The sequence below is a fragment of the Staurois parvus genome, unplaced genomic scaffold, assembly GCF_062004578.1.
Source record: "Staurois parvus isolate SC_StPar_1 unplaced genomic scaffold, SC_StPar_1.0 ptg000715l, whole genome shotgun sequence".
NCBI lineage: Eukaryota > Metazoa > Chordata > Amphibia > Anura > Ranidae > Staurois > Staurois parvus.
The window spans coordinates 2,743,228-2,757,293 of NW_028318511.1; the positions used below are offsets into that span (position 1 = coordinate 2,743,228).

General features: G+C 40.0%; 1 protein-coding gene across 1 annotated transcript in view; it reads left to right on the forward strand.

Annotated features, from left to right (window-relative positions):
* LOC149445616 (mucin-5AC-like) overlaps positions 1-14,066 on the forward strand; it is a 156,850-nt gene that overhangs the window by 21,360 nt on the left and 121,424 nt on the right. The window contains exon 7 of the mRNA XM_089653502.1: positions 3,503-3,609. Coding sequence (XP_089509628.1) covers positions 3,503-3,609 — 107 coding nt within the window. The remainder of the gene's footprint in view (positions 1-3,502; positions 3,610-14,066) is intronic.

Consider the following 14,066-nt stretch of genomic DNA (forward strand, 5'->3'; position numbering starts at 1 on the left):
TTTGTGCTATAAACAAAAAAAGACCAAAAATTCTGAAAATAAATATTTTTTACTTTCGGGTATAGCTATAAAGAAACCAACAAATACATACTATGGAACTTTACTGGTACAGTATAGGAAAAACTAAAATTCATAATATTCCAAAATTTTATTAAAGCCATAAAAATTCTTGTTAAAAACAGTACGTTGCTCAACAGCCCTAATGTAACAAAGTATTCCCTATAACATATAACCTCCAAAAGGTTGACACGTTTCGCTTTTCAGCTTCTTCAGGACCATAAAGCTTTGAGACAGAGAACCAATTGTCTTGGCTAGAAAATATGTACATGAAACAGCATTATTACAATACAATTTAAAGAGAACGATAATAATCAACATTGAAGACTGTGCTCCACAGACTCCCATACCAACATAGACAGGGATGCAGGACATCTGCGTGCAAAAGAAGTCAACCAAATAATCCAAAGTAGGAATCCATATCCATTCTTACTCTTAGTATCATAAGTAGTATGGTAACCTGGCCAAAAGGGACATGTATACAATAAATGAAAAGGGAAGAAATCACCATCTGTCACTGATTAGATTATTAGCTTAGAGGTCACATTGAATCAACCAGACTACATCCTAATCACTTACTTAGCAACAGGACAACTAACACACGAATAAATCCACCAGGAGTATAGAAAACGTATAATCCATGCACCACTTTATGTTGTTGTCCAGACACGATAATATGCAAAAAATAATCAAAATGATTTCAATATACAATACCCTCTTACTGCCAGTATCCAGTCTCCATACACATACCTAATAATCCCAGCAGCAGGGAGAGGAAAAGAACTCACATCCAGGTCAGGTACTAAGCCTCAGTGGTTATAATATAGTTCTGTATTTTTAACTGTTCCCACTCTTAGACAAGTAAGCTTCTTCAGTATCCCCTACAAATTGATACAAGTATAAAGCAGGCTAAATAACTAAATAACTGCCTCAAGCTCCTCTTAGTATCTAATCCAGCGTGTCTCTCACCAGGAAATGCCTCCACAACCACGTCAGCCTGCCATATACTAACTCAAGAAGCGTCCCTATTAAATAACTAATCTGGCGCCAAAAGAGGGTTAGGCCAGATGCCCAAAATGGCGTCACCTGCCGGACCTACATCATCATGCTTCTATGTCACATCCACCCTGATATAGCACAGGGCAGAAGTGACAGCCTCCGTTAACCCCAGTCCAAACTGCGCACGTGCGCCCATCTTTGGCCCACTTCTGTGCACCACAACTCTGCCCGCAATCAACGGCAGCATATCAATTTAAAAAATATAAAGTAAACTCAAAGTTAGTCATATATTTAGGCCAAAATGTATTCTGCTATATGTCTTTGATAAAAAATCCCAATAAGTTATAGCGTCTACGAACTATATAATAAATGCTGGAATTTCTACCATTTTTTGCTATACAGCTTTGTGCTGGTTTAACTGCTAATTGCGCGGTCATGCAGTGCTCTACATAAATTACATTTATATAATTCTTTTCACACAAATAGAGATTTATTTTGGTGGTATTTGATCACCTCTAGGTTTTTTATTTTTTGCACTATAAACAAAAAAAGACTGAACATTTTGGAAAAAAAAGCAATATTTTCTCATTTCTGTTACAAAAAATATCCAATAAGCTCAAAGTTCATCATAAATTTAGACCAAAATGTATTTTGATACATGTCTTTGTTAAAAAAAAATCCCAATAGTGTATATTATCATATATCTATAGCCAGATGGCAGCCGGCAAAACACCCCGTCCCTCCGGGTGGACGCCATATGGCGTCCTTTCAGGCATGCACAGTTTGCCTGTCTCCAGAGCCACGCAGCGGCGCGATCTGTCACCGGCCATGTACGTTGGCCACTTATTTAAAAAAAAATTATCAATTTTTTTTTTCGTACTGTCACCAGTCAGTGTCCCTGATCACCGCCATGCCAGTTATATGATGATGCTGTACTGCACTGGTGACGGTATGTAAAAAAAAAATTGTGAAAATCATTTTTTTTATTTTTTCATTTCCGAAAAATTATGACAAAAAAATTACAACTTCAAAAAACTCGCCATGCCTGTTATGAAATACATCGGACTTTCTACTTTGCAAAAAGGGGTCATTTGGGGGATATCTGTACTGTTCTGACATTCTTGGACCTCAAGAAATTAGATTGGCCGTCAGTACTTCAGGATTGATCAATTTTCAGATATATCCCATAGTTTGTGAAATCTATAACTTTCCTACAGACTAAATAATAAATACTAATTTGGGTTATTTTCACCAAAGACATGTAGTAGAATACATTTTGGCCTAAATTTATGAAAAACAATTATTTATTTGCAAACTTTTATACCAGAAACAAAGAAAAACGTGTTTTTTTCAACATTTTTGGTCTTTTTTTGTTAATTTAGCAAAATATAAAAACCCCAGCAGTGATTAAATACTACCAAAAGAAAGATGTAGTTGTGTGAAGAAAATGATAAAATTTTAGTTTGGGTACAATGTTGTATGACCGCGCAATTGTCATTCAAAGTGTGAGAGCGCTGAAACCTGCAAAATGGCCTGGGCAGGAAGGGGGTAAAAGTGCCCGGTATGGAAGCGGTTAATTGGTTTGTATCAAAGCTATAGCATCTACAAACTATGGAATGGATACTGGAATTTACACAGCTTTTACTTTTTGACTGCTTATCACAGAAGTCAGAAAGGTGCTAAAATGCCAAGGCAGTACAAATACCTCCAAATGACCTATTTTCATAAAGTAGACACCCTAAGATATCTACTGAGAGGTATGTTGAGTCCATGAAAGATTTTCTTTTTTCCCCACAAGTTTTTGGAAAATGACAAAGTTTTTTGGGGGTTATTTACACAAAGTTGTCATTCAAATGGTATATTGCTCACGCATGCCATGGGTATATTTGGAATTACACCCCAAAATACATTCTGATTCTTCTCCTGAGTATGCGAATACCACATGTGTGAGACGTTTTGGCAGCCTAGCCACATACATGAGCCCGAGAGCCAATGACCAATATGTTGTGTTCCAGTGTTCAATATGTTGGTAAGTTCAGGATAGGAAAAAGGAGCATCCTTAACTTTCAGGAGCCATTTAAACCCTTAAAAATCACTTTAATTTCACCTCCCCTATTGACTCAATCCAGGTGTACTTGAGACAGAATACACTAAAACTAAGTATGCTGTCAAACAAGTAAAAATGTCATGCAACATATATCATGTCATCAGAAAAAGTAATTTCATCAGCTTTAGTCATGTTTCACAAAAAAAAGGCTTACTCAAAATGTATGTAAGCCCTAACAATGAACTTCTCTCTCTAAACTTCATTTAGTCAAATAAGAATTCAGTCAAAAAAAATTAACAACTATCAAAAATGCTTACTGTTTTTTACAGATATCAAAAGAAATTGTGTTTTTATATCTGTGCAAAATTACTGTAAAGCTAATACATATATTTTCTACAGGAATTGATATACATCCTTTTTTATTTGGTGAGTTGAACAAAATAAGGATACCAGGAGAAGTTTGTAAAGATCCTAAACGACAGTCTTCACAAAGCTGCATCATTTATGTAAGTGAGCTATGGTAAAAATGTAAAACAGGGAATTATGTATTATCTATCTTATTTCAAACTATGAATTTGTGCATTAAAGCTGAACTAAAGCAGTTATAATAGACACAAATTAAAACATCTTTGTAATAATGAATACATTATTGATTTCTTTTTTAATGCAAGAGGTATAAGTTCGGAATCCCTCAGGAAAATAGACAGACAACCAGCTCCTACTAAAACAGGAAGCCAACTAACTTTATTGTACACAAAACATGTTTTATACAGAGGGCGGGGAAAGACAACCAGGGACAGGAAACACCTCATCACCCCTCCCCATCCAACCAGACACAGAACAATGGGATGCAACCATGTGGCAAAGGACATTGCCCAACCCCCACACCAATACACAAACAGTACATCCCATAATAGTTCACTAGACAGAGAGACACAGCACAATGGGGGGTAGCACATGGTAAACAGACAATGGACAGCCATGTGCCCTAGACAAAGGACAACACACAAGACTCAGACATTCACATACACATACACACCCTGTAACCCTTAACAGGCACAGGGTGCCTTAAACATAATGAGGGGGACATGAGCTGACCAAGTGGTCCCCCCACCCCCAAAAGTCACTCCCGTCACACAGGGGTCTCCAAATTTTTAAAAAAGGGCCTATTTATTGTCCTTCAGTCTTTAGGGGGGCCGGATTGTGGAATACAAAATGCCCCAGCATCAGTGGGAGCAAACAACCCCCTATCATTGTGTGACAGTGGAAGGAATTATGCTCCATCATTAGTGTCATTGGGAGGTATTGTGCCCCATCATTGGTGCCATTAGGCCACATTTTTTTTTGTCATTTTCCAAAAACTTGTAAAAAAATAAATTCTTCTATTGACTCAACATGCCTCTCAGCAAATAGTTTGGGGTGTCTACTTTTTTGGGGGTGGGGGCATCTTATGCCCAGCATTAGAAGTTTATGCCATACATTATTCACTCTTCTAACCGCCTGAAGACCAAGCCTTTTCTGACACTTTTTGTTCACATGAAAAAAATCTGTAATTTTTTCTAGGAAATTACTTTGAACCCCCAAACATTCTATATTTTTTTAAAGCAGATACCCTAGTGAATAAAATGGTGGGTGCTTCAATTTTTTATGTCACATAATACTCGCGCAGCAATTTTTCAAATGCAAATGTTTTTTAAAAAATACACTTTTTTACTTTTAATGCACAAAAACACAATATATTGGCCAATTATTTGGTAAAATATAAATGATGATGATATGCCGAGTAAATAGATACCAAACATGACATGCTTTAAAACTGCGCATGCCCCGTGCAATGGCGATAAACTGCATACATTTTAATATCCATAGGCAACGCTTTAAAAGCCTTTACAAGCTACCATTTTAGATTTACAGAGGAGGTCTAGTGTTGGAATTACTGCCCATGATCTGACGTTGGCGGCGATACTTAACATGCATGGTGCAACTGCTGTTTACATTCCGGCACAGAGTCAACACTCTCACATGCAGGTGCACGCGCGCTTGCTGGAGGGCGAGGGTGCTTTTTTTTTCGTTATTTTTATTTTTTAATTATTTTTACACTGTCCTTTTCATTTTTTATCCCTTTTAATGCTATCACAGGGAATGCAAATATCCCCTATAACTTCAATGGGCATTGTCATATATTCTTTTTTGAGAAATCTGCGTTCTATCAGACTCTAGATATCTCCTCTGCCCTTACATTATCTGATCTCACCAAGATCAGTGTGATCAGATGCTTTCCCAATTTACAAATGGCGCTGTTTATATCCTGGGAAACTGAAGTGATTAAATGCTCGTAGCTTCCGACTTCTTAGACTATAAAGATGATTGGCACCATTGTGGTCTCCAATCAGGTCTATGGTCAGCTGGCAGAAACACAGGCTGCATTCTCAGGTTCCCCCGATGGCACGGGAATGCCGGAGAAGGCCGTGGAAGGCAGCGAAGGGGGGGGGGAATTTCCTCCTGCTGCTTGTAAAAGCAATCCTGCAGCTAATTAGCCAATAGGATTAATTTTACACGAAAGCCAATTGCCAGCTGAAAAAAACGATACCAGGATGATGCCTGCAGCTGTAGGCATCACCCTGGTATAACCATTCAAAGTCCAGTGATGTACCAGTATGTTGCTGGTCCTTGTTGGATATATATGATATGTTCTTTTTTTTTGTATGCAGCCTGTGGGCTGAATGAAAAAAAGAGAAGAAATCTCTGCCATAAAAAGTGTGTGGTATGCCCACCATTAGACTATACCGCCCTGCATCCACCCACTTCTAATGGTGGGCACACATTAGGTCTCACGGTGCCACATACGCCAATTCCAAGATTGTACAAATGTCTAAATAGTGACACGCTTGAATAAAAATTGTCCACGTATAACTGGTACCCCATGTGGCAAAAGGATGACACCAAGTCCCAAACTATCTTGCTACTACTCCCCATGTAGTCTGGGCATCCGGGGGGCTCCACGTGACTATCTTTTCCCTCGTAAATTCGAAACTTATATGTATAGCATGTTGCCCTCTCACAGATCTTATACATCTTCACCCCATATCTGGCACGCTTGCTGGGGAGAAATTGTTTGAATGCAAGGTGGCCAAAAAAATGAATGAGAGACTCATCAACACAGATTTTTTGCTGGGGAGTATAGACATCTGCAAATTTCTGGTTAAGGTGATTTACAAGGGGACGAATTTTGTGGAGCCAGTCAAATTCAGGGTCATCCAGAGTGTATTGTCATTGAAATACATAAAACACATTATACTCTCATACTGTATCTATGCCTGGCCAAGGCAGCAGAGAACACGGGCATATGATGAATCGGGTCTGTGGACCAATACAACAATTCACTTTTTTTAGTAATGGGTTTCCATACGAATGGTCTGGCAAGGTTTGAATTTGGGTTGGCGACGATAAATTGTTGTGCATATAAATTGCTTTGATTCACAAACAATGCATACAGATCTTCCGTGAATAACAGCTCCAAAAAATCAAGGGGAGTAGTTAAATTTGATGTTTCCACCTGAATTCCGGGTCGCCACTGCACCAGCTTGTACTGCACTTATGGGACTCACTACGTCACCAAGTGATACTGCAGTGCTGGTATTTGAAAGACCAGGATGTACTAGGCCGCTGTTGCTCGCCAGTTCACCAAAAGATAGAGCGGCACTAATACTGGCACTCTGCTGCATATGAGAGTCATCAAAATTTACCAGCAAGTGCTAGCAGAGATCAGGCCTGATTCTTCAAACACTGCGGTTTTGTGTGCAATGTATCAAGTGACATTGGCCTACTTACAGTGCACTTGCTGGGGGAGAAGGAGAAGGGGTAAGCGTAGGGGCTAAACACAGGTGCTGGCAGGTCCCGGGGCTGATCCCACTAACGCTGCATTTTTGGAGACACTATACTAATGTGAAGGTTGGTATAGTGCTGATCTGATCAAAGATATTGATCCGTTCAGACACTATACTAGCAATGGAGGTTTATTGTGTGTGACCGTGTTCCTGGCAATCAAGGGGTTAAATGTGATTACTGGTGTACTGAAGGGCATCTGACGCTATCTGGGAGGGGCGTGAAAACCACGGGAGCGCGAATCACGTATATACCGTATATGTGATTTTGCGCACCCGTGCCGCACTGTAGCAGTATTTCTGCTATAGGATGGTCAGGAAGCAGTTAAAGAAGCTGTTTGTGTTACAGCACTGCGTTACTTTAACTGACAATTGCGCAGTCATGCAATGCTGCACCCAAATGAAATTTACATCCTTTTTTCCTACAAATTGAGCTTTCTTTCGGTGGTATTTGATCGCCTGTAAGTTTTTTATTTTTTGCACTATAAAAAAAGACAGACAATTTTGAGAAAAAAATAATATTTTGGACTTTTTGCTATTAAATATGTCCAGTAAAAAAATGTAAAAATCAAATTTCATTATAAATTTGGCCAAAATTTACTCTGCAACATGTCTTTGCTAAAAAAAATCCCAATACGTGTAAATTAATTGGTTTATGTGAACTTTATAGCGTTTACAAATGGCGGTATAGATACTGGGATTTTTTTTTGTATACTAATAATGTCGGCAATCAGCGACTTATGGCGGCGGTCAGCGACTTATAGCGGAACTGCAGCGGGTATTCTTACACTGGGGGGAACTAACTTGGTGTCACTGACATCCCCAGTGACACCAATACAGTGATCAGTGCTAAACAAAAAGCACTGACACTGTACTAATGGCACTGGGCAGGAAGGGGTTAATGTGAGGGACAATCAAAATGTTAACTGTGTGATGGGAGTGTTTTACTAGGGGGCAGGGAGTGTGTGCTTCACTGTAAGCACACTGATCGGGATGGCTCTGCCCAGCCATCCCGAGCCGTGTGCCCAAACTAACAGGAAGTAGGGCTGTTGGTAAACAATGCAGCCCTCCTCCCTGTTGGTGATCTCCTGTAATCACCGGCCGGGACCCGGTGATTGACACCAGGGGCTGCCATCGGCGGCGCAGGTAGGATGTGCGCACGGCTTGTGTGCACCCCCTACCCGGAAATGCACAATCATGTATATATATGTGATCCTGCTCACAGGGGCCGCCCTGTAGCAGTAAAAGTACTGTGGTGGTCCTAAAGCTGTTAAGAAGAACCAATAAGGGGGCTTTTGTAAAAACAAGCACACTCACTATAAAAGAGTAGTTTCCCCGGATCACATCCTGGCCACGTCACCAAAGGGTGGTTTCCCAGTAGTCATTTTGACAATGTGCTTTAGCTATAGGAGGAAGTGCTGTATAGATACATTAGTGTAAGGCTTGTAGGCCTTGAATGTGAGATAGGATTTGGTCATTCAACCTAATTTCCATTGAGAGTTTGTGTTACATGCAGAATAAATAGGACCTTCCTAACTGTAGTTCAGCCCACAGACCTGAGTCTATTAACCACTTGCTGCCTGCCCACAGTACATTTACTGTGGGTGGCTGGTAGCTACAGGCAACGTGACGTACCTGTGTCCGGGTTTTCGGGAACATAGTACCAACACACAGAGTTCTGTACACAGAACAGCGATCTGGCTGAAATCAATTCTGAGTTCAGGGAGAAAAAGCAGCAAGATCTGTGATAAAGAGCAGCACACATTACACTTGTTAGGCACACAGTTCGCCCCTTGTTTGCTTGTTTGTTTGTTGATGTTAACCCCTTCCCATCCAGTGTCATTATACAGTCTACAATGTATGTTATTATCCCTGATCACTGTATTAGTGTCACTAGTAACGTCAGTGTCAGTTACTCAGTTAATGTACCTCGCAACCAATGTTTGTTAGTGCCAGATTGCCTTCCACACTATCACAGTCCCACTATAAGTTGCGGATCACTGCCATTACTAGTATAGCATCTATAGCTGTGTAAATTCCAGTATATATGCCATAGTTTGTAGACGCTATAACTTTCACACAAACCAATTAATATACACTTATTGGGATTTGTTTTAACCAAAGACAAGTAGCAGAATACATTTTGGCCTAAATTTATGAAGACATTTGATTTTATTGGATATGATTTATAAAAGAAAGCAGAAAATAGTTTTTTCTTTTTTCAGAATTTTTGGTCATTTTTTTTAACAATAAAACTTTTATTGAAAATGTTTATAGCTACAGTTAACAAGAATGCATATACAATAGAAAAAGCGATATATAAGAGAATGCAATTAGGTAGAAATTTTTTTCGTTTATATATTAAAAAATAAAAAACACAGTGGTTATCAAATACCTTCAAAAGAAAGCTCTATCTGTGTGAAAAAATAATATACATTTAATTTGGGTACAGTGTTGCATGACTGAGCAATTGCCAGTTAAAGTAGCGCAGTGCTAAATAGCAAGAAATGTCCTGCTCATGAAGGGAGTAAAACATTCTGGAGGTCAAGTGGTTAATCATCACAGTGCTGGAAATTCAGTGACAGGAAATAAGACTCACATCCCTGCACAAAAGATTTCTACTGGATTCAGCAGACTGCAGGATGTGGGATATCCTTCGTCACAGTCATCGATGTGTGCAGCCTGTTTGCATTAGGCTGTGTACTCCAAAGTGAAAACACATACATACAGACATACAGACACACACACACACTCTCTTATAAAAAATGCAAATAAAAATTTTAAAGCGTATTTTAACATTTTTTTAAATTAAATAAGCACTTATCAATGTAAACAAACACTTTAATCTTTTTAACTACTTGCCGGCTGCCAACAGTACATTTACTGCTGGTGAGCGGCTCCCCCAGGGACAGCATTGGACACAGCGGGTTCACCGCAGTCAGCTAGAGGGGAGGGAGGAGAGATACGCCTGCTCCCCTCCCCTTCTTGTCCTGATCCGGAAGTGACATTATGATGTCACTTCCGGGTCCCCACTGAGAGATTCCCTGCCATGGAGGTCAGGAAAGAATGTAATGTGGTGCGATGTGCACTGCATTACATACAGTGGAGCAGAGGGTACACATCCAGAGTCTTTTAGACCTTGGATGTGTCAATAAAAAGAACCTGTCACCAAAAATCATCACATAAGGGACTATGTGATAAAAAAAAAAATTAAGTAAAAAAAAGGGTTTTTTTTAATTGTAAAAAATGAAAGTTACAACCAAGCATATAACATCTCCCCCCCAAAAAATTGAGCCCCCCCCATCCCCACATATACGCACATACAAACGTAAAAGCACATGCTGGGGTGCCTACACATGAAAACGTCAATTGCAATACACATGTTATATATCGCCAGAATGAGAGCAGTAATTCTAGCACGAGACCTCCTCTGTAACACTAAACTGATCACCTATAAAGGACTTTACAATTGTTGCCTATAGAAAATATAGGGTACTGAAGTTCATCGCCATTTCACAAGTGTGCACAAATTATAATAATAATAATTATTATTATTAATTAATAAATAAATGTAAAATAATTGTGTATTTCTATTCTTTTCTATGGGAATAAAAACACGCCAAAAACGTGCACATCTGCCCAAATTGAGCTACAAAAGTAGCTCCACAATTTTTTTGAGCTTCAGGAATTCTGCTTCAGGCGACTTGGAGTGGAGATGTGAACCATCTCCATAGAGTAATATTGATTTTTTTTTCCCCTGAGCATTTTGGAACTTTGTGCTCCGCACTACAAAACGCTTAAGGATTTACCCCCTTAATGACCAGGCCTTTTTTTGCTGTTTGGCGCTGCACTAATTCAAATGATAATTGCGCGGTCATGCAATGCTGTACCCAAACGAAATTTATGTCCTTTTTTTCACACAAATAGAGCTTTCTTTTGGTGGTATTTTATCACCTGTGCGCTTTTATTTTTTGCGCTATAAACAAAAAACCACGAAAATTTTGAAAAAAAACAATATTTTCTACTTTCAGCTATAAAAAATATATCGTAAACTCAAAGTTAGTCATAAATTTAAGCCAAAATGTATTCTGCTACATGTTTTTGGTAAAAAAAATCCCAATAAGTGTATATTGATTGCTTTGTGTGAAAGTTATAGCGTTTACAAACTATGGTATAGATACTGTAATTTATGCCTTTTTTTGCTATACAGCACTGCACTAATTCAAATGATAATTGCGCGGTCATGCAATGCTGCACCCAAACAAAATTTACGTCCTTTTTTTCACACAAATAGAGCTTTCTTTTGGTGGTATTTGATCACCTGTGCGCTTTTTATTTTTTGCGCTATAAACAAAAAAACCATGAAAATTTTGAAAAAAAACAATATTTTCTACTTTCAGCTATAAAAAATATATCGTAAACTCAAAGTTAGTCATAAATTTAAGCCAAAATGTATTCTGCTACATGTTTTTGGTAAAAAAAATCCCAATAAGTGTATATTGATTGCTTTGTGTGAAAGTTATAGCGTCTACAAACTATGGTATAGATACTGTAATTTATGCCTTTTTTTGCTTTACAGCGCTGCACTAACTCAAATGATAATTGCGCGGTCATGCAATGCTGCACCCAAACGAAAATTACGTCCTTTTTTTCACACAAATAGAGCTTTCTTTTGGTGGTATTTGATCACCTGTGCGCTTTTTATTTTTTGCGCTATAAACAAAAAAAAACACAAAAATTTTGAAAAAAAACAATATTTTCTACTTTCAGCTATAAAAAATATATCGTAAACTCAAAGTTAGTCATAAATTTAAGTCAAAATGTATTCTGCTACATGTTTTTGGTAAAAAAAATCCCGTGCATTAGCGGGCAAACTGGCGCTATCTAGGAGGGGCGCTAACACTATCGGAAGTCACCAGTGACACTAACACAGTGATCAGTAAAAATCTGTTCACTGTAATCAATGACACTGGTGACAGGGCAGTGAAGGGGTTAACTGGGGGGGGAGGGGGGCGATCAAGGGGTTAAATGGGATTTCTGGTGCACTATCGGGCAAACTGGCGCTATCTGGGAGGGGCGCTAACACTATCGGAAGTCGCCAGCGACACTGATACAGTGATCAGTAAAAATCTGTTCACTGATCAATGACACTGGTGACAGGGCAGTGAAGGGGTCAACTCGGGGGGGGGGCAATCAAGGGGTTAGACAGGATTATTGGTGTATTAGCAGGCAATCTGGCGCTATCTGGGAGGGGCGCTAACACTATCGGAAGTCGCCAGCGACACTGATACAGTGATCAGTACAAATCGGTTCACTGATCAGCGACACTGGTGACAGGGCAGTGAAGGGGTTAACTGGGGGGGGGAGATTAAGGGGTTAAATGGGATTACTGGTGTACTGGCGGGCAAACTGTCGCTATCTGGGAGGGGCGCTAACTCTATCGGAAGTCGCCAGCGACACTGATACAGTGGTCAGTAAAAATTGGTTCACTGATCAGTGACACTGGTGACAGGGCAGTGCAGGGGTTAACTGGGGGGGGGTGATCAAGGGGTTAAACGGGATTACTGGTGTACTGGCGGGAAAACTGGCGCTATCTGGGAGGGGCGCTAACTCTATCGGAAGTCGCCAGTGACACTGATACAGTGATCAATAAAAATTGGTTCACTGATCAGTGACACTGGTGACAGGGCAGTGAAGGGTTTAACTGGGGGGGGGGGGCGATCAAGGGGTTAAACGGGATTACTGGTGTACTGGCGGGCAAACTGGTGCTATCTGGGAGGGGCGCTAACTCTATCGGAAGTCGCCAGCGACAATGATACAGTGATCAGTAAAAATTGGTTCACTGATCAGTGACACTGGTGACAGGGCAGTGCAGGGGTTAACTGGGGGGGCGATCAAGGGGTTAAACTGGATTACTGGTGTACTGGCGGGCAATCTGGCGCTATCTGGGAGGGGCGCTAACTCTATCGGAAGTCGCCAGCGACACTGATCAGTAAAAATTGCTTCACTGATCAGTGACACTGGTGACAGGGCAGTGAAGGGTTAACTGGGGGGGGGGGGGGCGATCAGGGGGTTAAATGTGTCCTAGAGTGTTCTAACTGTAGTGTAGTGCTTGTGTACTCACTTTTTGGATGTCTTCTTCTCTGTCTGGAACGGAATGTGTCCAGGCAGAGAAGAATGACATCATATCCTGCCCTGTGTATTTGTCAACACAGGACAGGGACCGATCATGTGATTTCAGCCAGAAATCACTGGCTGAAATCGAATGATTGATCCCTCCTGGATCATATCGTGTAACCCGCGGGTCGGCGGGAGCGCGCGCGCCCCCTGCCGGCGAAAGTGTCGGGAGCGCGGAACACGTTTTAAAACGTGGTTTTGCGCTCCACTGCCGCCCTGCACACGTATATACACAGTGGCAGGGCGGCAAGCGGTTAATTACCTTGAAAAAAAACTCCAAAAGTTTAATTGGGATCATCTGGAATTGATACAGGATTTTAGGTACTATTACCATTTTTATCAGATTTATGCGACCTATCCAGGACGGGTTACCTCCTCCCAATTTCTTTAATTCCTACTTAATCTCATTTAAAAGTGAGATATAATTTGATTTATACAAGTTTGTATATGAAGCAGTGAGTTTAACCCCTAGATATTTTATCTCTCTATCTTTCCATATAAAAGGGAATTCTTTTTGTATCTTTCCTTTTTCACTATTTGGAAGATTTACATTTAAGATCTCAGTTTTTGTTGTGTTGATTTCCAAATTTGATAGCTCCCCATAATCCTTTAAGCTCTTCATTAAATTTGGGAGTGTTATCCTAGGGTTTCTCACATAGAACAGGTCATCCGCAAAGGCTGCCAGTTTATGTTCAGTTCCTCCTATCTGTATTCCTTTTATGTCCATATTTTTTCTAATTGTTGCCAGTAGAGGTTCCAATAACAATACATACAACAATGGGGACAGTGGGCATCCCTGTCTTGTTCCATTTGACATCCCAATAGGTTCCAACCTCTCTCCGTTAACCAAAATAACCACGGAGGGCTCTCTATACAATTTTCCTATCTACTCTCTCATTCTA